Raw genomic sequence first — 25,134 nt, 5'->3', positions numbered from 1 at the left:
TTGGTGATAAGTGTCCATGTTACTCTGTTTCTCAATGCTGGACTGTTTTCTGTATCCTAAACTAAAGCAAGTCATGTAATTTGTTGTTAATACAATTTTTCAAAATAGGTGAAAATAATATATCCAAATTTATCATGTACTTAATATTTTAGCAGTGAGCATTGGTTTGCATTAAGTCAGAACTTAGGTAAATAGAACTATTATATTATACAGGTCTGCTACCGAATTACAACTTGGCATCTTACAAAGATAATGACACATCTTAGTGGACTTGGATTTCCAAGCACTTTTGCCAGATATGAAAAAGAAGTTGTACATAGGTTTTATAGCCTTTCATGAATAGACCATTTTGTTTTGGGCTAAAAATAGGAGGAAAACATGTTTGGTAGAGACATTTTTGGATTTTTCATGACATTAGTGGCTAAAATGCAAGCTGTGCTGAAACAGAACTTTTATAGACTTTAAAGGCAAAATTATGAACAAATCATCTTTTTAAAAATTATTATGGGAAGATGGAAGACAGGTTGCAAACTTGTTTTTCCCTGCATGCTTATTATTCCTGGGCTTGTAAAACTATCATTTCTGTTACGAACTTTTGTAATAAAAATTGCTCACATACAAAAATATTCAATTAAGTTAGTTAGACAATAAGAAATCATAAGGAAACACCTCCATTATAAATCTTGTAATTCTTCTATATGATTATTTCATATAACTGCATTCATTTACAATCTTTTCAGATTACAGTTATGATGGTCTCAATGAAGTTTTTGGAGCTAAAATATCCTTTTATATTCTTTGTTATGGCAGATTACTGTTGTATGTAAGTTTCTATTTTTTTTTTAAATGTAATATACAAGGCTGTTAGAAATTACCTTGCAGTGACAAAAGGCTGGCTTTTTTTTATAGTGAATAAAATCGAGCTGTTCAGAAATCAAGTTTAATTTAAAAGCGCTTTCAACTCCTAGTTAATTTAACTGCTTTAAATTTACAGACAGTGGGAGTAGCTCACCGTTACCCAAGTATGCTTCATCTCCCAAACCAAACAACAGCTACATGTTCAAACGGGAGCCCCCAGAGGGATGTGAGCGGGTGAAGGTCTTTGAGGAAATGGCGTAAGTAATGTCTTTTCTATCAGCTGGGATCTGAAGCTTTTCACTGAGATGTTGATTACAGATGAATCAACTACTCTATCCAGCTGATGTTTGTCTCAAAAGCAAATTAAGAAAAAAGAATTGAATAGACAGAAGACCCTGTGGTGAGGATTGCTAGACATCTATAAGCCAGAACAGGAAAACATAGAAACTTGCCCTTGCTGCTGAAAATGTCTTCACTTTTTCTCCGCTTCTGTACTGCTCCATTCCTTCCCCCCCTTCCTTCCTTCCTTCCTTCCTTCCTTCCTTCCTTCCTTCCTTCCTTCCTTCCTTCCTCTCTTCTCTCTCTCCTCCCTCCTTCCTTCTTCTCCTTGCTTTCCCTTTCCATTCTCGCTTACTTTTTCCTCTCTTTTCATTTTATTTTTTGAGAAGAAAATTTTAATCTTTAAAATTTTAAGAAATTTTCTTTAAAAACTGTTGGTTTAGCTGGCTGACAGAAGTACATTTAGGAGCAAAGTTAGTGTCCATGCACAAGTAGGTTACAGATGGTTTTCAATTCTTCAAATCAAAGGGAAAATGGTCTATTCCTCTATAGATATATCTAGCATGTGTACTCATGAATTCATGTTTTCTGTCCTTTTATTGTAAATATTCAATATGGACACATTCGAAATTAAATTAGAAGAAAGAGGTTCTATAAATCTGTCCCGCAGATTTACCTGCTGTAAATCTTGGGCTTCTAGCATCACTCAGAAGATGAGTGTGCGGCTCTTGGTGTAATTCATTCCTCTGTTCCAGTGGGTACCAAATGCAGACTTCTCTTCTTGCAGCCTAGAAGGAAACAGAGACTGTGCAGGAGTTGTTGGCTTAGTTTGGAGAATGGGGCTGGGGGTATGGACTCTATTCTTTTTGGTTGAGAGGCCCAGAAAACTTTTCTTCCTATGTACTGATAGAAATATCTAAAGATCCAGAAAATGTTGAATAAATTTGTTATTATCAAATAAATGATAGATAGCATCCCTCTTTATACTTCTTAAAATGAAGTTTATCTTATTTGTGTATAATATTCAAGAACAGTGTAGCATTTCTTTCATATTCCTCAATGATTGGAAGCAAACTAAAGATCTCTAAAAATTTTTGTAAATTGTTTTTTTTCTTTAAATGTTATTTCAATGCCCAGTATATGGCTAGTATATGGCTAGTTTCCAGCTGACCTGCGCTATGGAAGATGTTTCCCCTCTGTGTGCGCATAGCCCATCCCTGTCATTCATATTCTATGGAACACCAGTTTGTCCACAAAGTAATTAACTTCATAGTGCTCCCCAAACTGATTTTGTTTTATGATTTTAGGTCTCGTCAGCCTATCTCGGCCCCTCTCTTTTCATGTCCTGACAAAAACAAGGTTAATTTCATCCCAACTGGATCAGCTTTCTGTCCTGTAAAACTTCTAGGCCCTCTCCTACCTGCCTCTGACCTGATGCTCAAGAACTCTCCTAACTCTGGCCAGAGCTCAACTCTGGCAACACTAACCGTAGAGCAGCTCTCTTCCCGGGTTTCCTTCACGTCTCTTTCTGATGACACCAGCACAGCAGGCTCCCTGGAGACCTCTGTCCAGCAGCCATCTCAGCAGCAGCAGCAGCAGCAGCAGCAGCTCCTACAGGATCTGCAGGCAGAGGAACACATCTCCACTCAGAACTATGTGATGATCTAAAGCAGAGGGGGAGCTGGCCTCCACCCGTGTTCCATGGATTTCCAATGAGATCTCAGACATCTATCTGCATGGAGTGACAAACTTTCTTCTGAACACCACCACCAACAAAATACTTAGCATCATAAAATAGCTCTTAACACTGATCTTGGCAGGGACCGACTCCTCCTATTCAGCAGTTTTTGTGGAAAGCAGTAATGCTTGCAAAATGTGTGTGTCATTCAGCATTTAAGTGGAGACTATGCATTTCATAGTATGTCTGACAGATTAGTACTGTGTCCTGTGTTTTGTTCCAAAATTTTCAGTATGAATAAGCTCTATTTCAAAAAGTTGCCTGTCTAAATAGAAAATGTCTTGCTGTGTTTTGTCCTATGGAAAATACTGTACTTCAGGATTATGTTTACAATTGATCCAGGTGTTTGTTTCTAACTTCTATAATACATACAATGCAAAAAAAAAAAAAATGGCCACAACAGTTGCACAGTGCCCACCCTATGGCCTAGCTTCAGGTACTTCAGTTGAAGTCTAAACTCAGGTAACTTGGAATGTATGTCATATTGGGATATTAAATATTTCACAGCTACAAAGCTAAAGAGGGAACATCACTCTTTTGCCTTTCTTATTTCATGCATTTCCCTTTCTTCATTCCATTCCACATTAGAAAAAGAAGTGCATTCAGCCCTAGGTGATGGTAATCCTAGACATGGGGAACGTGAGGAGAACCAGCAAATCTGTGGTGTGTGACATGGTTTTTTTTTGTCATGTGGTTACCAATAGAACAACTGTTGCATTCACTGTTTCAACATGTTTAAATGTGGCTTTTTTAAAAAAAAGTTAGGTGTTGCTCAGTTAATGACTGTTACAATGTTGCAAATAAAGCTTCAGTAGTAGACTGTACATAAACATTCCATATTGTGTGATGAAATTTAAATGAACGAATGGCTAGGTTTGATTTTAAAGCAAGTGAAGTTTTGCAGGAATAAATAATTACGGATTTTTGTTTATCATGGCCATCAAGGTCATAATTGCTACTATTTTTATCTAAAGACATATTTATGTTTAGCTTCACTTTAGGAAATTCTAATTTGCTGGTTTAAAAGTGAGACATTTGGTTACTGTTTTCCTCAAGCATTTGGTAAATGAGTTGCATTCGTGGAGAGAGGGTGTGTATGTTCAGAACCAATGCAGCAAAAAACAAGCAGATTTCTTGTTAATTTACAAGAGCAATAGCTTCAGGCTGTCTCATTTAAGCCTCAGATAACACTATCATGAATAATTTTGTTAAGACTTAGAATGTGTGGAGTGGAGCATAACCCTAAGTAAATAGCCTTGAACTTGCAGACTTGACAGACATTCTCGACCAAGTGTGAAGAGAGCCCTAGAGATAGATCCCTGACTCTGTTCACTTTTAGAGCCTGACTTTCTGACATTGTTGTCTGCAGCACATGGCTTATGCAAAAGTGAAGGGAAGCTTTTGTATCTGTATTCCTTTGCTTTCAGTTCAGTTAGAGCCTAGAGTTCTCTCATCTCCACCTAATATGTATGGCACATTTTGTTATTTTGTTTTGCCTACAGTTAAAGGAATGTTCGGTCTCCTTAGATCATCCCTGAGTCTTTGTTTGACTCTTCTAAGGAGTTTGGAGAAGGATGAGCTGATAGAGACACCAGATTAATTTTTACGAAATGCTGTGCGTATGTGTATGTGTGTATCCTGTGTGGTTTTTTGTCACCCCAATTCTCTCCTTTCCACCAAAGTTTGCAGTAATATCCTCTCCTAAAGGTGCATTCTGGCTCCTTTAGTCAGTGTTATATTATAGGAGACTGTCATGGAGAAAAGGACTCAGTTTACTTTTGCCATTTTCACAGGGGAACCTTTTAAAACAATCTTCAGCAGCAGACACCTTTAACCCTAATAATCTCAGGCCTTGATGAAAATACTATATTTTGTAGATTATGGTTAAAGGGAGAAAATTAGTTCAGTAAGATAAATATGAGCTCCATTTAACTTCTGATATCTGGTTTAGCATTACATGATGTGTTGATCATATGCTCTGCTTTTGTCTAAAGATGCAATAGTATCATTATCAATTTCAGAAAGATGGACTGAATATGCTTTTTGGTGATGAAATCTATGTACGATATTTATAGTGATGTGCTTTTATTTTCTCATGAGAAACTAAATATTGTGTTGTACATTTGTGTTTTAGCATATATTAAAGTTTTGAACCAAATGTGTTGAAGCTTATGCTTTGCCATGTAAATTTCCCAGAAGTTGTTGAGCTCAAATGTATCCTACATCCAGCTGTAGAAACTTGTGAGAAACTGTTTAAATTTTGTATATAGTTGTTTAATTTTAGCCACTGCGCTGAACAGTATTCAAGTTATATAATATGGCTTTACACAAGAAATGTGTGGCTTCTGTTTTGTATTTTTTTCAGTATAGAAGTTCCTGTGTCTTATTTAAATAAAGTTATTAGTAAAACTGGAATAGTTTGCATGTATTTTTAAAAAGACTCATTGTTGTCACATTACCCTGTGGAGGTGAATTCTGCCCTGGGTAATGGCAACATTGGTGCTCAGTGCATCCCTGACCCTGTAGATCAAGAGCTGTGAGACGTCTAACTGGATCAGATTTCTCCAGTTTGGTTTCTTCTTGACATTTAATTTGCACACTTTCCATCCAAGGTAATAAGTTGGATGTCTTAGAGTCCAAAGCTTTGTGTTACTTCCAGCTGTGAGCATTTCAGATAGAGAAAACATTGTTCTGTTTCACTCCTATGCCTGGCAATTTATAGAGAGTGGTTTAAATTCAATGAAATCACCTCAAAGGAAGTTGCATATTCCCTACAAAACCATAATAGTAGTTTCTTTTGCTCTTACTGGGTTCAGAATAAAAAGGAGAAAAGCTTTGCAGAACAAAAAAGGATAAATGTGTATTAAGGAATATGCAATTATGCAATAGCAAAGCACTTTGGGAGTGCTTTGTGAAGAATAATTTTCCAAGAGGATTGTTTATTTCTGAAACATAATTAGATAAAATGTGGCATTTAAATTAAACATGATTATCGACATTTTGCTTAAGAAAAACAAAAGTTTTCAAGGATGAGATTTATCCATTAGCCATCTACTAAGGGTATATATAATCCATGCACGAAATTGTTCTGAGAGATTTTGAAATTTAATTGCAACTGAACATGGAGAAAAGTGACATTTTCACTTTCAGGCTTAACTTAATCATATAATAAACTTAATACAAGTAGTTGTAAGAAATAAACCAAACTTTAGAAGCAAGGGAGAGAAATTGAGCCTAGGAATGTAGGTATCCCAACCCTATCTACCCCAAACAGCTGTGTTTATGAGTACTGTAAAGTAGTTAGCCCTCCTGTCACCTCCCATCGCACAGTAAAGGTGCCACCTAGTTTGAAGTTCATTTTCTCTGTGTACTCCCACTGCTCTGTGGATGGCTTCTACACCTACCTCTCTATCTCCTAATACTCAGAGCTCTTGTATCCACCCATACACTCCACTCTTGGTTCATTGGGCATGTGAACCTGCAGGCTCATTTGGAAAAAGAACTCCTTAATTTATACCTTCATTCAGCCTTGTGCATGTTGTCAGACTTCTAGCTTATCTCAATTTCAGTGATTAAATATAATAAAAGTACCATCTTGCCCTTATGTCAAGTCAGCTGTTCTCCCTTATACTCCCTATTTTCCCTGCTTCTCAAGGCAAGGGGAAATTTCCACTCCTGTGTATCCTGATGTTTTGTCCATGTACATCTCAGATTTGATTTCTTTTTCTCAATACTAAATTCCAAGGTGATGATGTAATGGCAGTAGGCAGACAACCATGCCATCTAGGTGGGTCTCTTTGAAATAAGATTCTGCTAATGAGACAGAGCACTAAGGATGCCAGACCTTCCAGTGAATCAATAGATCCAGGCCAGGCATCAACAAAGTACTTCTGCCTGTGGGCCAGAGCCAGCCTGCAGCCTATTTTTGTAAATAAAAATTTACTCATGCAGTTATACTCATTTGTATGTTGCCTATGGTTATCCTGTGGTACAAGATAAGGTTAAGTAGTTGCAGCACAAAGAATAAGCCCTAAGAGGGACTCATATTTATTTGGTAATTTACAAAATCAAAATTGCTAGCCTGTAAATGAACAAGCAGCCTGGAAAGCCAATAGAAGTCACTTATGTCATACGTGGAGTTGTTTTCAATGCTAAAGAATGTAGGTGGTCTATTCAAAACCATGCCAATTCCCCAACCCCAGGGAACAAAGAGAAGAGTTAGGAAGGGGGAGTGGTCTTTTACAACTAGAATGTCTGGATTCAGTTGACACTTGGAGAGAGGGCTCGGACAGTTCTGGCTGACTGTGAGCTACTTGGTATGTGGATGACAGTTGCTAGGTAAACAGACAACATGCTATTTGGAAGGATGCCACTCGGTTAAAAGACTAGTAACTAATTAGCCTGGTGGACTGAATTATATACTAAGGAGTAAGAGGAGATAAAGGCATATATATTGGGGTTTTTACTGATTGAGCAGCACTGGTCAATGACCTGGCCATGTGGCCAGATAGAAACACGGTGGAAGCCTAGATGATTGAAGAGATGCCCCTGGGGCACAGCCCTATAACCCAAGGAGTGTCTTTAAGTAGGGTATCATGATCATCAAAAACTCCATCCTTTAGAAAGTGCTTAAAATTGACAAGCACATGATCCCCATGAACTCTCTTAAAGAGGTCACCTGGGTTCATTAGCTAAGTGGACATGGAGAAAGGCTGTAGCAGTATGGAGATGGATTGTTATCTAAGTGCTTGCATGTGTGTCTCCTTCCTTGACATGCTTTTCTTATACTTTTTTTGAGATACAAAATACCTTCAAAAACCATTCTGTCTACCAACAAGAGAGAGATGCTGATGACTGGCCAGCTCTACTATGGGCCAACTCTAGCCTGCAGCCTATTTTTGTAAATGAAAGTGGACAGGAGCAATTTACCTGATTATGGCTGGCAAGTATGAGTAAAGCTGATAACCTGGGGCTAGTGGTGGTGACACAAAGGAAGAGAGAACCAATTCTGGAGCTGACTTCTTAGCCAGCAAAATTTTGCAAATACTTACATGAACAGAAGGTGCTGTCAAGGTTTAGGCAGCCAACTATCATTTCTCAGAACAAAGAACACTCCATTCAGCTCCTAATATCCAACATTGGGCAAAGAGAGATCTTTTTTAGAGGAACAGTTTCATAAAGAAGTGGAAGACAAGGTATTTAAAATAGGTAAAGGGCTGAAAGAATGGCTCCAATTCCTTCTGAATCATGCTCACATTTGACATTGGTGGATCAATGGAGGATCTTCTCTAGATTTTCCTGCTTTCTTGTGGGTCTGTGGAAAAATTGGAAAAGGATGATGGTATGATTCTAATACTTTTTAAATGTCCCCAAATTGTCTGAAAATCCATTTCTTCCCTACCAATTACAGAGGCAATAGGATCAAGAACTTCATAAGCAAGATCTTTAAGTAGGAATGGATTTTCAGCAAAAGCTGTGTGTTTTTAAGCCTTATATCTGTCTGTGGGCTGGAGAGATGGCTCTGTGGTTAAGAGCATTGGATGCTTGCTCTTCTAGAGGACCTGGATTTGGTTTCCCAGCAAATGGCACAACACAGCCATCTAGTTCCAGGGGATCCGATGCCCTCTCCTGGCCTCAGTGAGCACCAGGCATGCACATGATGCACAAACATATATGCAGACAAAAACCCATGCACATAAAGATAATTTAATTCTAAAAACTTGTATGTCTATCTGAATGAATAGAATAGAATGACAAGAAGTCATTTGTTAGACTGGTCAAGATTAGCACTGTGGTGGTACCTGATGTGTTTTCCAAGTGTAAAAACATTTGCATATTAATGGCAGAAAGAAGAAAGATCCCATGGGGATGAAAAATAAGTAAATAAGTGGGTTGTGAGTTAAGTGTAAGTCAGTGTTAGAACGAGCAGCTCAGAGCAAGGAATGGTGTTCTGTTAGCTCTGTTCTAGCAGATGCTCAAGACTGGGGAATGCTACTTGCTTGCTGAGATCATTCAAGCTTTTGGAGCCCGACAGCATCTAACAGGAAAGGTCTGTGGCCCTGAGTGACTTCTCCCTGGAACATTTTTCAAGGTGTTGACAGACTAGACTACTTCTATCAAATGAGATTCAATGCTAGCAATGTGTGAAAAACTTCCGAGTTGTATTCATCCTGGAGTGAGGGGTCTGTTCAAAACCCAGGGAGTAGCCTGTGAGCTGTGTGGTTGGGGTCTTGTTCCTGGCTTATACCTCCCTCGCTAGGCACGCCATAGAAACTAGAGTTTCTACTCGAAGTGGGTCATACAAAGTGGAGGTACTGACCACAGGCATTCTCCTCATTACATTTTCCCTATAGCAAGTCATAAAACCTTCCACATTACAGAAGAGTCCACTCGCATGACCTGGAAGAAAGCATGAGAGACAAAAAAAAAGAACCTAAAACTTAGATCCTCAATAGGCCTAACTCCGTTTCCCTCTCAGACCAAAGTTGTGTCTATAGGATGAAGTCTCAAAGGATGGGATTTGAAGGTGCCAAATGGCTGAGCAGCTGAAGTTTGTGGAGAGGCACATGGGTTCTTCCTCCACATCTCACCTTGTACATCTCCCCATCTGTATCCTTTGTAATATCATTTATGAAGAAAACTTTAAAATGTTCTTTGGAACTCTTCTCCTTAAAGGATAGCATTTAATATTCCCTTTCAGCGTGGGCCGGACTAAGACTTGGCTGCTTCTGAGCGGAATGTGGCAGATGTGGTAAGATGTTAATTCTGAAGTTCAGTTATAAAAAGATTAGTGTCCTAGGTGTGCAGCTTTCTTGGATCCTTTGAAATGAGGAGGGGGTGATGATCCCGTGAGGACGCCTGTGAACTCCATGAGAGACCTAGTGGCGATCAATGGAGGTCTCAGCCCCCAGTATACAGAAACATCTACTCTGCCAGATAAGGCTAGAGATGATTGCATTCTCATCCAAGACCTTGGGGCAGAACTCTGAGCTAAACTGTTCTTGGGTGCCTGGCCTTCAGACTGTGTGTAAAGTTGTACGTGCTTATTGTTTTAAGATGCTAGGCTTCCTGGTAATAGGTTATGTAGACTTAAGAAACAGTTGCTGCCCCTGTACATACCTGTACCCAGCATTGCCCTATCTTGCTGCATATAGTAATATCCGGATCCAGAGAACAAGGCTTACTTTTTTAGAATGGACACTTGAAAGTGCCCTGCATTCTTTACTTTCCCTCTCTCTCTGGCCAAAAGGACAGCTTAATAGGTGCTGCCTATGATGAAGTTGGGCTCACAGTTCAGAGGAATGCAGCTCATCAAGGTGGGCAAGTCATGGCCACACAAGTGTGTGGCTGGGACTCCTCACAGCTCAGCCAGGAGGCAGAGAAGAGAGAATGTCAGCTCTCTGCTGCCTTTCTCTTTTTTTGTCCATTTTGAATCAGCCTGGGACCCCAGTTCATAAGATGGTTTTTCTTTTGTTTTGTTTTTTTGAGACAGGGTTTCTCTGTGTAGCTTTGGAGGCTGTCCTGGGACTCGCTCTATAGACCAGGCTGGCCTCCAACTCACAGAGATCTGCCTGCCTCTGCCTCCCTAGTTCTGGAATTAAAGGTGTGTGCCACCAATGCCTGCCTTTTGTTCATAGTGTGTGTCTTCCCTTCCCAGTTAACCTCTGGAAACATCCTCACAGACAGGTCTAGAGGCATACCTTACAGTTAATTCTCAATCTAGTCAAGTTGACAGGGTTAACTATCACAAGTCATCCACCCCTTGTCAACTGGACACCGTAAGTATCACTTTGTCACATAGTAGTCCATCCCTGGCCCCTCAGAAGGCTTTGATGGTTGCCTCATAGTACAGTAAGAATTTATCTCCGAATGTTCTAACATTTCCAACATTGAAAGCCTAAAGTCAAATTTGACATGAAATCTCTTTAAACCCAGATCCCCCCTGTACAATCAAAGCATGTAAAAAAAAAAAAAAAAAAAAAAAAGGGCACAGAGAAGACTATGTTGACTCCTCATGGGAGCCCTTACTGGTGAGGAGGAGTGGACTGGGGGTGAGGAGGGAGGGAGTAGGAAGAGGGGGGGGGAGGGGAGATTGGGTGGTGGGGGTTGGGAGGAGGTGTGGGAGAAAGAACTGTGGTTGGAATGTAAAATTAAATTTAATAAAAATAAAAAATAAATATAAGAAAATAAATGACACAGAGTAAACATTCCTCTTCTAAAATGGCAGACTGCAGGCACAGCCAGCAAAGGTATGACCAAACCAAGACTGAAGTCCAGCAAGGCAAACACCATATTCCACAGCTGCATGTCCAGCATCTGGGTTTCTGAAGGCATTCTGAGCTCCAGTGGATTTGGGTAGCCTTCCCTCTCCAGTTCTACTCTCTGTGGCCCACTTCAATCCGTGGCTTTAGCTTTCCTTGGTGGACATCCCGGAATCTCCAACATACCGGGGTTTCCATTACAGGTTAAGCTTTATCTTCAAAACTTCATGTAATGGATTCTCAGAGCATCCTTTCAGGGAATCTAACCTGCACCGCATTGCCTGACTCCGGTGACTTTCTGGGACCTCTGCTCAAGCCTCTGGAAATTTTGTATTTTGTATGACTTGAGAACAAGCCCCAGGTAGACAACACTGCCAACTTCTGTTCCCCACTTGTGTCAGAGTCTTTATCTCTTTTACCACAGCCTTATTAGCCTCTGTGTTCCTTACTGTGTGTAGCTGGGTTATGACTGGTTATTCTTCTGACAGTGGAGGCCTGCAATGGTATTCTCAAGTCAAACTCTTTTCAAATAAATCCAAGGCACACAGTAGCTGGTGTCTTTCCCGCCAGGTACTTTTGCTCCTGCTGCCACTGTGCAGAGTAGGATGCTTCTCTTTAATGACACTAACTTCTCTACAAATATAGCTGATTTCACCCCTCCCACTGTGTCTTTGTCTTTAAGCCTGTTATCCTTTCCTCGAGTGTGTGTATGTGTGTCTGTGAGTGTGTGTGTGTGTGTGTGTGTGTGTGTGTGTGTGTGTGTGTTGGAATTACTTGAGCTCAAATGTGTGATGGTGAAGAAGGTGTCCATGGCAATGGAAACACATGAGGTGGAACTCGCTCACAGCTTCTTTTTTCAGTCTGAGCCCCCAACTGGATGGTGCTGCCCAGCTCCTCTGGAAACACCCTTACAGCCATGCCCAGGGATGTATGTATCTCCTAGAGAATTTTAAATCCAGTCAAGTTAACAAGGAAGATTGACCATCACAAAGCATTCTCATAGAAAGCTTTATTACTTGAAAATCACGTGATTTTAAGCCTCTACTGTGTGTGTCTAAAGTTAACCTAACAGTAGACCAGGTAAGAAACACAATGAAGTACAAGGACCTCAACTCAAAGCAGGGGTCTCCTTGGGAAATGATGCTAGAAGAGATGAGTAGTTGATCAGGTTTAAAAAGTGGTGAGAAGGAAGGAGAGAAGAAGATAAAAGTCAGAAAAAGATTTTTCTAACCTTGAACTCTTCATTGTTGTTGTTGTTGTCTATTTGTTTTTGAGACAGAATCGTGCTATGTAGTCCAGGTTGGCCCAGAACTCATGATTCTACAGCCTCAACCTGAAGTGCTGGAGCTACATTATGCACTACTATACCCAGCTTGAACATCTTGTGGTGTCTTGTCTTTTGTTTCCTTGGTTGCCAAGAGACTGGCCACCCATTGACTCTGAAGTGGGCTATCCCATTCCACAGGCATTTGCATCTCTCAAAGACAAAAGAGAAATATATGCTTTTTTTCAAAGGTTCCAGATCAGTTTGGTGAGGATTTCTCTCATTCACAATAGCCAGTTTCTTAGCACTAAGACTTTAAACAATTAGACCATTTTTCCTCTAAAAGATTTTGTGATAACAAGACTAGGTTCCCTTTCACGCTATAAGCTCTACTCAAGTCTTGGCATCTGATTGAAGCATGACTTCGATGGCATTCCTTTAGCGAGGTTTGGTTATGGCCCTGCCGGTGATGGATGTTATTTCAAACCACTGTCTGGAAGCAAGATGGGTAAAAGGTGGATGCAGGGTTCCAGAAAGACCTGCCAACAGGGAGAAGGGATCATGCTGGAAAGCCAAGCCTCCTCTTAGGTTTTCTATTCCACTCTGTAAAGGAAAAGAATTGCACTCAAGGGACAGGCGTTAACAAAGGACACCACTCAGTTGCTGCAATGAGTAGCCTGTCATTTTTCATATGGACTGGAGTCAAGGCAGGCGGGTAATCTTAGCTGACTTCCCTTCACCTGCTCCTCTGATTACAGACAAACAACTGGTGTGGTCTCTCCTGCTTCCTTCCCAGCCACCACCCTGGAGCAAGACCGGGAAGCTTTGTAGGAAGAAGCTATTCCTGTTCAGATCCCTAACCTTATCTCCTAATTGCTCCCTGGAACCCATAGCCGGTCCTATGGGAGGATAAAAGGGAGGCAGGCAGAGACATTCATTAATGATTACTGTGGGTGACTCACACTGGCAGGTGGCAGAGTGTTAGGTGTACTTCCAATGTTCATATGCTTTGGAAGTATTTGATTTTTTTTTCTTACGACAAGCACGTATTCCTTTTGAAACAATTAGTGAAAGACAGAAGCAATCGACCTTTTGCAGGATGACTGACAGTCATCCTACCTCTGCCTACCCCACTGCTTATCACCCATCTGTCTGGGTTTGGGCAGAGGGTAGATAGATACACATAAGGGCAAGGTGAAAAATGAAGAAAATGACTAGTGTGAAAGTAAATGCTACCCACACCAGTAATCAAAGTGATGTAAATTAAAGCAACCTGTTGCCTTTTGGTTGGCAAAGAACGAAAGGTTGGCAAAGTTCAGTGTGGTGTATATTTTCAATGCGTGTTGAAGGATCCATCTCTGGCCTGTGGCGACACTGGGAAACAGTAGAACCATTAGGATACTCTAATAGGAGAGAGTAAACCATTGCGACCCTGTTCTTAAAGGGGACATCAAATTCCCTACCCATCTCTGTTTCTGTTTTTGCTTCCAGGCTACCACAAAATGGACAGGTTTTCTGTGTCCAACCAGCAAGAAGTATTATGTCGACACAGGTCCAAAGTGACAGGTCAAGCAAGAGGCCTTGTTCCCAAACTTGTGAAAATGCAATCCCAAGTAAACCTTTCTTCCTTGTAAGATGCTTATCTCAGGCATTTTGTCATCGTGTCAGGTGACTAATGGAGACACCCTTATTTTCTGTAGAAAAATAGGTGGGCACACTCATTTTGAACAGCAGTATATGACTTGATTCAGTAAGGGCGCAAACCCATGTGACCACTTTTTCTTATGAAAATACACCTGTGGACAAAAAGACATGAAGACATTGAGAAAGAGACAATGATGGATATGTGTAAGTGGATACTTCTTTAACGTTTGCTCTTCTGTTGTTGAAAGTTTTGACTATTATTACCTATTATTCCTGTTATTTAGAGAACAAAACTTGGAAATTTCTAAATATGAAAGGAGGGAGAGGAAGAAACAGACAGTAGCAGCGATGGATTACTTTTAATGAAAATGAGCAGCAGGTGTCCAGATCAAAGTGTCTTGAGAGTGGGCACATGCCTACGTGTCCAGTGCTTTTTGAGGCTAAAGTAGTAGGATCACCGTGAATTTGAGGCCAGCTTGGGATACAACCTGAGCATAGGGCTAAAGTAGAGCATTTCCCGGTGTGTGGCTTGTGCTAACATGTCTTCTCCTCTGGTGAGATGGGCTTATTAAGTGGGTAGTCAGGGAGTGCCCTCTCATTTTGCTTCTTCAACTGCCTCATCTAGAAACCATTCCCCCAAGCCTGAAGATGGATTGACTGCTTTGAAATAAGATCCTGTTTGTAGTACACTTTATGGCAGCTGCTTGATTGTGTTCAACAGATGCCCAGTGGGTACCTGTGAGATGGGCAGGAATACTCTGCTCAGTTCTAAGTAAAAGCGTTGGCCTGCCTGCAGTGGGGTAGGCAACAGGGACTGTTATCATTTGACTCATCAATTTTGCAAATACACTGAAGAAAAAAATGCACACCTGCATAAAAGCTTGTAGAAAAATGCATTACACGTAATACTTCCTAAGTCAAAACAGTCCAAATGGCCACATAAATTACATGTGTAACCTGCATTCAGCTGGGCATTACTCAGCCAGAGGAAAGAATGAGATGTTGATAAAATTGATGAGGTGATTTGGATGAGCCTTTGCACGTTATGCTGAGTGAAGCAGGCCAGCTACAAGACTGTCTCAACTCTTGTAACAGAAAGCATTTAATTGGGGCTGGCTTACAGTTTCAGAGATTGTGTCCATTATCATCGTGGCAGGAAGCATGGTGGCGTGCTAGAATACATGGTGCTGAGAGTTCTCCATCCGGATCTACAGGCATCAGGGAGAGAGAGACTCTGGGCTTGACTTGAGCCCTTGAAACTCCAAAGCCCACCCCCAGTGACACACATCTTCCAACAAGATTATACGTAGGCTAACAAGGCCACACCTCCTAATCCAACAGTTCTCAAATGACCCTTTCACAGGGGTCACATATCAGATATCCTGCATATTAGATATTTACATTATGATTAATAACAGTAGCAAATTACAGTTATGAAGTGGCAAGGAAGTAATTTTATGGTTGAGGGTCACCGTGTCATGAGGAACTGTACTGAAGAGTTGCAGTATTGTGAAGGTTGAGAACCACTAACCTAATCCTTTCAAATAGTGTCACTCCATGGTAACCAAGCATTCAAAGCTATGAGGTTATGGGGACCATTATTATTCAAATGACCACAGTTTGCATACAAAAAATCCTATACTAAAGATTATATGAAATGGGCATAATGTCTGGCCATGTGGACAATAGTTTCTTTTTTTTCCACCACCAGCTGTGTAATATCAGAAGGAGTTAATGGAGTAAACACACACACGCTCACGCGCGCTCACACACACACACACACACACAGAGCACACTATGGATATTAACTCAGCAGATGTGCAGTGAACTTCCTCCTCTGAGGACATCTACTCTATATCCTTTGCACCTTTGCTTGGTTTCACAGGGTGGGGCAGTCAAATGCCCCACTGCCCAAGCTGCCATGACTACTCAGAAGCCTTTCACTATCATCTTACCTGTGATCCTGGGTGTGTGGCTCCCTAGATATGGGAAGCAATGCCAGAAACCTCGGATGATTGAGGCTTCAACCCAGGTTCACCCCTTGTCTTTTGAGGTACCTTTTCTTTAACAATAGACCAGGTTTATAGGTCAGAAAAACAAGCTTGTTCAGCCCTAGGCTTCTCATAGCAGGCTCACAATTGGAGAATCTAGGGCTGCTTGCTTACAAGGGCAGATAACAGATGGGTGGCAAACCGCAGGTAGCCAGAGCTTAGGCTAGTGTGTGGTGAGGATTTGCTCTCCTTTTAAACAGGAGCCAAAGTCACAATTCAGATAGGATGGCAGCTCCTATTGGCAGGATAAAAATACACCTCAGTTTGACTATGGAGGAAGTTTGGCTATCTCAGCCTTTAAGGGCAGAAGGCTAAGGCTTCCCTGCTGATAAGGGGGCTACTGGGGTGTCTCCACCCCATTTGCACACAGATGCTAAGGACTATCAGTGTTCAGGGGGTTCCAAGTACCCTGGTATCTTCTGCACTCATCTGTGGCTGACTTTCACTGTTCATCAACTCCTTTGAGAATTTATAAAGATGTTAGTCCATTTTCTCTACTAAAAATACACATACGTACACTTTTGCAAATCCTTACATATGATTCAGAATGCAACAACTGATGAAGCTAGGAGGTCCATACATCTCCAGACCAGAACAGACTTTATAACTCAGCCGGCAGAAGGCAAGACAAATTGCAGAGGCAAATGGGAGCAAGGGTGTTGATTGCTTAAGTGCTGATATCTGGAGAACTTTTGTTTGTACTGGGGATGGGAGATTGGCAAGGATGCTACGAATATAGAACTCATTTTTGGAGCACCACAGTTCAGGGGCAGATATACCAATAAGGAGACACTTAAATACAAAAATGAATAAAACAGCTCCCTTTACAGTAGCTGGAGAAGGGCGTGCCAGAGTGTTCATACACAATCCAACTTCTCTGGAAGAGGAATTTCTAAAATGATTGGTGTCTTCACCAGCTGGTGGAGGGTGAGCCAGCGAAGGCCCCTCTGGCTTCAGAGTTCTGGGTGAGGGCCCCTGCAAATGCCACAGCTGGCAGAGTAACAATCCACATGAGGAAAGAAGGAAATCCAGATCAACATGACTTAGTTAGCAGATGTTGGTTCAAATTTATAGAGTCTGACACAGGGAAGTTTATCTTAGGCATATTTAAGTACAGTGAGTTTCCTGGTGACAACTATCACAATAACACATAAAAACCATGGCTACACTGAAAACTCTTGCAAAGTATATGTGACCTCTTCCATAGAATGAGTTCGACAGATTAAGGGCCAAGGGGAGGATCTGGTGTGGTCTAGGTCATTGTAGAGGTCACCAAGCTACAATGGACATGTAACTTCTCCCCTCATGATGGGTTCTGTTGACTGTGAAAGGATGCTCAAGACAAAAGTCCAGAGAGGAAGGGTCTGGGATGAACATAATAGTCTGTGGGACTCGGGTGTGGCCTGGCTCTACAGATAGCACAGATCGCCAGGCTGTTAACTACATTCTCTCCCAGCTGTCTGTGTAGAAAACAGGTGTTCATCCCCCCCACTGAGGAGATAACCCTGAGTGTTTAACATTCCTGTTTTCCCTAGTGCTTATCTGTGAGCCCTCCACACACCTGAGCGCTTCTCGTCAGCTTTCAAACAACCTGGGTATATTGGTTTACTGGCCTAATTGCTGCAACCAAATACCCCATCAAAGCCCGTCAATGAAGGGAGGGTTTATTTTTGGCTGATGGTTCCAGGAGGATACGGTCCACTGTGGAAGGGAAGGCATAGTGGCAAGAGCAGGAGGCTGGCTGCTCACATTGCATGTACAGTCAGGAAGCACAGAAGAAACAGGAAGTAGAGCTAGATGCCCTCTCCTAATGACCCACTTCCTCTAGTGAGATTCCCACCTCAAAATGTTCCACGACCTCCTCTGTGGCGCTATCTTGCTTGTACAAATAAAGCCTGTCTGGCACAAGAACTCAATTTACACTCCCCCCAAATAGGGCTGCCATTTGAGGACCAAGTACTCAAACATATGTGCCTGTGTGGATATTTCACATGTAACCAAAGAGCAAGTCATGAGGAAGTTGTTCACCCTGTTACTACAGGGAAAAGGTATTCTGATGGGCTTGGATATTCTACTCCAAGAGTGTCAGGCACAGGTAGGCCAGTTTAATTCAGAGCATGGGGGACTCCAAAATTTGATTGATGTGAACCATTCACTCCAGAAGACTGAACAATGTGTTCAGTAACTATGGCTAAATGTCTAAGAACTCTAGAACAAGCATTAGGGTATGTTGAACACAGCAGGGCCATCGGGTCAGTGATGTCCTATCAGCGGGTGGTTAGAGGACAAAACCTAGGTGTTTATTTTGAATTAAGGGCAAAGATCCTATTTTCCGAGTTGAGTGCAAAGAGGTGCAATTGATCAAAGAGGCTTGGATGAGCATACGGGGTTCAATGACACTCAGTCCCTAAGGTGACTCGGCAACCCGCTTTTTACGTTTTATTTTTATTAATTGTATTTGTTCTTTGACAGTTGCACACATGTAGATAATGCATTCTGGTGACTCTCACCACCTCCATCCTCTCACCTGCATTACCCTCCCCTTCCTTGCAAATCTCTGTCTCACATTCATGTCTTTTTGTTTGTTTTGTGACCCACTTAACTGGGGCCATCTGTGTGAGCCTGGGTTTGAAATTATCTGTTGAGGCCTCATGGACTCAGCAACAGGTTAACTACTAATGACAATGACTCCCACAATCTGTTTGTAGCCAGTGGCTAAGCAGGGAGGGGTAGGGCCCCCTACATACCTTTTATACCCACGACCGAATGTTGATTTCTAGAGCTAATGCAGACATCCACAGCTGCTGCTGGCAATGGCTATAGCATGCCCAGAAGACAGCATTTCTGGCTTTTACACTCTTTCTGCCACCTCTTCTCTGATGCCTCCCGAGCCTCGAGGAGATGGTAGAAATGTCTTATTTAGGACTGTCAACTTATTCTGGGCAAACTGGCAGCCATGAATCTTTATATCTACCGCCATTCGCTGCAAAGGGAAGTTTATCTGAGTAAGGTACAGAGTAGCATTTATCGATGGGTATACATTTAGATGTTTAGAAGGTAGTTTGATACTATATCAATTTAGTTAGATAACAATAGTTAAGTTCCTTTCTGGGGTTTGTGGACATTTCTAGGCCAGGTTTTTGACTAGGTTTGCATACCATAAGTTGTGGATTTCCTCCTGGGGAGATGGCCTTGAGTCCAACTGTAGATTGTGGCTGGCTGTCCCCATGACTCTGGTGCCATTTATAGCACAGGTTGGTGGGTACATCTTGCTTAGCACGTTGCTAAGGCCGCTGATGTCTTTTCACTCTCAACAGGTGGAATAACATCTTCTAGCACTATGAAAGCTCAATTCTAGCCTATTTTGTATACGTCTTGTCATCCAGGTGTGTGGTGTCTTCAGCTATGGGTCGTATTATCTAGTTCAGGTGTCCTACCTTCCCATAGCTGCACTCTGCCAGCTTATGCCCTGCGCTTGCATGAGGCTCCTGTCGTTTTATAGTGGCTCTGTATTGTTTCTGATCATCTAGGCTATTGCTTTAATAATGGGTGGATTTGTGTGATCCCCAGCCCAGAATGACAGGAGGAAGAATTTGAAAAGGTCTAAATCTTCAGGTGTTCAAACAGCTGTTCCACCAGGCTTCTTGAGCTCATCTGATGAGACCAGGTAGCCCTGGGGCTTAGAGCATAAGTCACTGACCAAAGGTCTGTGTCTTTCCAGATAGGCAGGAGCCAGGAGTACTTAAAAGGTGGGATTTGAGGATGGAAGGTATCTTAAATATTTGGTCTATAATGGTACATTTAAAAAAAATTGCCAGTCTTCTGTAAGAAGACAGACCTGTCCATCACTCAATGTTGTTGTTGATTTGTATTCTAAAACAGCACAAAAAATCCTCTTAGTAATACTTGCATGCTTCCTTCTTGCCATAGAACTGATGTGCTTTACTATTGCAATGTTTTCAAAACCAGCTTTGAAGACCATGACCCTTTTCAAGATGAGTGTAGCATTCACACAGTATCCATCTGCCAGAGGCTGCTTCCCAGCCCCTTGAAGTTGGGCTGGGCCTCGTGGTCATTTCTAGGGAATGAGGGTGGGGAGTGGCAGGGAGTGTGTGATAGTCCATGGTGAAGCATACACTGTGACTCCCAGCTTGCCCCCCCCTGGCAGCAGTGCCTGAAAAGCTCAAGTTTTGTGTGTGATCATGCTTGCTGAAGTTCAGCTTGTCCTGTCCTCGCTGACACACAGAGGGTGTGACTGACTATGAGCAGCAGGGAGCACATCTGCCACTGTCCCCTGCATTGCAGGCTGAACCTTCTGTCCAGATTTCCCAGGGCCTCTCCTGCTTCATAAGGACTGGTGTATCGAGAGTCCAGAATGCAATCTCTTCCCTTTTATCACACTTATTAAGGCATAATTTACACTCGGTACAGTTCACCCTTTTCAGTATATACCTTAATGGATTTTTGACAAATTCATATAACCATCCAACGGAACCCCAGCAGAGTTCCATCCCTCTAAATTTTCTGTGCCTTTTGCAGCCCACCACCCTTTCTCTCAGTTTTTGGTAAACATGGATCTGATGTCTGTCCCTATAGGTCTGACTTTTCCAGATACTAGGCCTTTGGGAACTCAACATTTACTGTGGAATAATTTTAGATTTACAAAAAGTTGTAGCATAATGCAAAGTTTCCATATTCCCATGGCTGGCTTCCCTCTTATTTACATCCCACATAACTGTATGACAGTTGTTAAAATTTTTAATAACCTACACTAGCATGGTACTATTAGCTAAAATTGTCAGCTTTGCTTGGGAATCACTGGTTCTCCCATTTTTCTGTCATTTTTCTGCTCCACTTCTACCCAAGGTGGCCTTCTTCATGATGTGGATGCTTTTGAAGGATACTGATCTGGGATTTGCTTTGGTGCCTCAGTCTGGCTTTGTTGGTGTTGTTCTTATGTCTAAACTGGGTTGTAAACTTTTGGGGAGGAACACAGAGATGGAAAGCTTTCTTTGCACAGCATCATCTCAGGGGTACATGCTTTCAGTTGAGTTAGTCTCGTGTTGTGTATATCAGCAGCTTGTTGTTCGCATTGATTGAAAAAATAATACCTCCTTATGCTTATGTCACAGACTCTTCGTTTTACTCTTCCAGCAGCTGAAAGACATCTGGGCTGTTTCCAGTTTGGGAAGATTATGAATAAAGTTGCTATACATTTACATAGAGGCTTCTGTGTGGATACATACACACACATACATACATACATACATACATACATACATACATACATACACACACACACACATATACATACACACACACACAAACACACACACACACACACACACACACACACACACACACACACACACACACACTTCTCTCCCTCTCTCCAGGGTAAATTCCTAGTTGTGGGATTGGCAGATTGTACAGCATACATGTGCTTAACTTTCAGTGAAATTGCCAAACTGTTTCCCCAAATAGCTGTTCCATTTTGCCTTCCCATCAACAATGTTAGAGGGGTCCAACTGCTCTGCATCCTAATTATTTTAATTGGTATTCTAGTTAGTGAGTGATTCATTGTTAAAAAGCAAAAACAAAATTTTAAAAAGAACCTTTCAAAATTGGCAACTATTGTATCCCTTTGGGTCCAGCAGAGAACCCCCTTTGTTTCTCCTATCCTCGACAGAGAATCCTGAGAATGGGGGAGTCAGCAAACAATTGATTATTAGACTTTCTTTAAAAACCATATATATATATATAATATATACATATATTATATATATATATGTATACACACACACACACACACAGATGGAGAGGGGGAAGAAAAAGTCTCCTGTAACCAGCTGGCTTTGAGCTTGCTATGTAGCTGAGGATGAGCTTGAACTTGATCCTCTGTCTCTGTCTACCCCGATTTGGGATTGTAGGCATGTTCCACCAAGCCCACTCAATGTGGTACTCCCAGTCAAACTCCAGGCTTTGCACATGCTACACTAGCTGCTACCAATGCAGCCACATCTTGAGATTTTCATTAGACTTTCCAGGCATATCTGACCTCCATTCCTTTGATATTTAGAAATGAGTTGATATGCAGTGTAGAAAGAAAATGGAGCTTGGTGAGACTACTAGAAAGTCATTGTGTAAGAACAGTCTCTTTCAAGAACTGAGCGAGCCTCAGGGAGGCCTGTTTTTACAGTCCTGCACCGTATGGGCTGAGGCCACCACAGAAGGGTTCTAGAACTGAGGTCCTTATTCTTTGTAGTAACTCCAGTGGATGGCGACTGTTATTTTCCTCAGAGAGGGCTAGTACCTAGTGCTGGCTTCAGAGATCAACTCTTGTTTATTTTCCTAAACTACTTTCCTAATCCTTCCTAATAACTGGCTTCTGAAGAGAAAAAATAAGAAATATGTGTAATGGGGGTAAGTATTGTCTCTTACAGGAACTTTGCCTGTCTTTGCATTCTTTCCTATAGCTTGCCATCTCCAGGAAACACTTGGATGTAAAAGCAGCCCTGCCTTGGGATCCACCTATATAGGTTCCAGTTCCGGGATGCCACTGACTTTGAGTATTTTATTGATGGCTCCTTGATCCCTAGTTTCCTCATCTGGATAGAAGTGTGTCAAATGCAGAGGGCTTCTGATCCTTCCACAATACCTTATAGGCACTGAAGGAAAGGAGCCTCAACAAGTCATTGGGGCTGCTGGCGTCTCTAACTGCCCTGTTGCCATTCACTCTCCTCTGGGAAGACCAGTGTCTCCTTGAAGTCATTTCAGTAAAGAAACCAGAGAAAAATCTCTAATGCATTCCTCTGCTCAGTCTCCATTAGGTCTTCTTCTAGCAGTAGCATCCCAATTTATCTGGGGGGAGTGTTGATGTAAATAATCAGGCTTCATACAATGAATACATCTTGTCCCTATGCTACACAGCAGCCTTGAATGTTTGGGAAGGGATTCAATAACCAGGAAAAAGAATTGAGTATAACTGTATAACTAAAGTTATACAGGGCTCAAAAGAACTCTTCAGTGACATATTGCAAAGATTGACTAAAGCTGTACATATAGGGGTATCAGATCAAGAAGCTAGACAATTACTCATTGAATCTCTGGCTTTTGAAAATGCTAATTTAGAATGCAAAAAGAAAATTGGGCTTTTAAAGGTCAGATCAGCACCCATAGATAAATGGGTCTTACACACACAGCCAATGTTGAGTCTCTTAAGTATAGTGATGAGGCCTGGATAAGAGAGGCAATTTCCAAAGGCCTAAAGAGACATCAAATGTTAAATGTTTTAATTGTGGTAGCATAGGCCATACGAAAAGGAATTGTAGACAAGACATTCCTAGAAATAATGTTCCTTCTAGGAATGACAGAGATAGAAAACCCCAACCTTTTGGATTATGCAGAAGATGCAGGAAAGGCTGACATTAGACCAATGAATGCAGATCAACAAGATCCAAACAAGGCAATAATTTACCATCAGAAAATGCCTTGGGGGAGCCTCTTTCAGACCCCCAAGTTGAACATGGTCCAGTCATTCCCAGTCACTGTGGAGGAAACTCTTCCCCAGAACAATTAGAGGATCCAGTGCCTATTGTTAAAAAGCAAAAAGCAAAACACAAAAAATACACTGCCCCGGTGATATAATAGCTTTAGAGATGAATAAAAAAAATTCCAGGAGAAACCATAAAATGTATATTTTGCCAGACTTCTATAAATGACAAAGGACTTAAAGAGTACAAATAAATAACATTGTAATTGAGGGATTAATAGACACAGGTTCACATGCAACTATTAGTACTCCTGATTCATGGCATACAAACTGGCCTCCTAGGGATTGGAACCCTATCTCAGGTAAAACAAAGCATGAGGTTGGTTGAATGCATAGGGCCAGAAGGACAGAGATGGAGGCTGAGGCTCTATATGGCTAAGGTAGTTGTAAATCTATGGGGTCATGATCTGTTGCAACAATGAAATACCCAGATTAGTATTCCTCCAATCTCAGAAATGGACCATAAACCAACTCATGTTTCTTGGAAGAATATTATAAGTCATATAAAAAACAGTCACTGACCATTCAGGCTGCACAAAAACAGGACACAATAGCTGTTGAACTCTCTGAAGTACTAATGGTCCTACCCTTAAAATGGTTAACTGACAAACCTGTCTGTGTTTAGAAGTGGCCTTTGACATCAAAGAAACTACAGGCTTTAGAAAATCTTGTTCAGGAGCAGCTAAATGCTGGACATATTGAAGAATCTACCAGCCCTGGAATTCTCCTGTATTTGCTACTAAAAAGAAATCTGGAAAATGGAGAATTCTGAGAGCCATTAAGTAATTCAGCCAATGGGTTCTCTACAGCCTGAAATGCCTTTGCCTTCTCTGTTACCTAAAGAATGGTCTATTATAGTTATTGACTTGAAAGACTGTTTCTTCATTATACTTTTACAAGAAAAAGATAGGGAAAAATTTGACTTCACAGTGCCTACTTATAACAACTCTCAGCTGGTTAAGAGATAGCAATGGAAGGTCATCATGCTGGGAATGTTAAATAGCCCCACCCTGTGCTAATATTTTGCTTAAAAATGTTGGAAATAATTTGTGTACAGTTTCTACAATCTATAATTTATCATTATATGATAGACACTTTTGTATGCCAGTTAGTATTCCTCCAGTCTCAGAAATGGACCATAAACTAACTCATGTTTCTTGGAAGAATATTATAAGTCATATAAAAAACAGTCACTGACCATCCAGGCTGCACAAAAACAGGACACAATAGCTGTTGAACTCTCTGAGGTACTATAAATTGCTCCTGAGAAAAATACAGAGAGGAGATTCTATTAATTATTTAAGATATAAAGTAGTTCTGCAAAAAATTAGACCACAAATGAGGGTAGGGGGGAAGGAGCTGCTACAATAAGAACAAGAGAAGAGTAGAGGGGAGGACATGGAGGGGCAGAAATATTGAGTTGGGGGAAGAATAGAGGAGAGAGAGTAGGATGAGAGATACCATTATCAGAGGGAGCCACTATAGTC

The 25,134-nt window shown here is 41.3% G+C and overlaps 1 protein-coding gene across 2 annotated transcripts in view; it reads left to right on the top strand.

The window, feature by feature from the left end:
- Glcci1 (glucocorticoid induced 1) overlaps positions 1-5,290 on the top strand; it is a 72,438-nt gene extending 67,148 nt beyond the window's left edge. For both annotated transcript variants that reach the window (XM_027389906.2, XM_027389907.2), the window contains exons 7-8: positions 995-1,115; positions 2,445-5,290. In XM_027389906.2, coding sequence (XP_027245707.1) covers positions 995-1,115; positions 2,445-2,805 — 482 coding nt within the window. In that variant the 3' untranslated portion in view covers positions 2,806-5,290. The remainder of the gene's footprint in view (positions 1-994; positions 1,116-2,444) is intronic.
- Positions 5,291-25,134: the final 19,844 nt, after the last annotated feature.

This window comes from Cricetulus griseus (assembly GCF_003668045.3).
Source record: "Cricetulus griseus strain 17A/GY chromosome 1 unlocalized genomic scaffold, alternate assembly CriGri-PICRH-1.0 chr1_0, whole genome shotgun sequence".
Lineage (NCBI taxonomy): Eukaryota > Metazoa > Chordata > Mammalia > Rodentia > Cricetidae > Cricetulus > Cricetulus griseus.
Note: the sequence above shows the minus strand (reverse complement) of the source record. Positions and strands in the feature narration are given on the sequence as shown.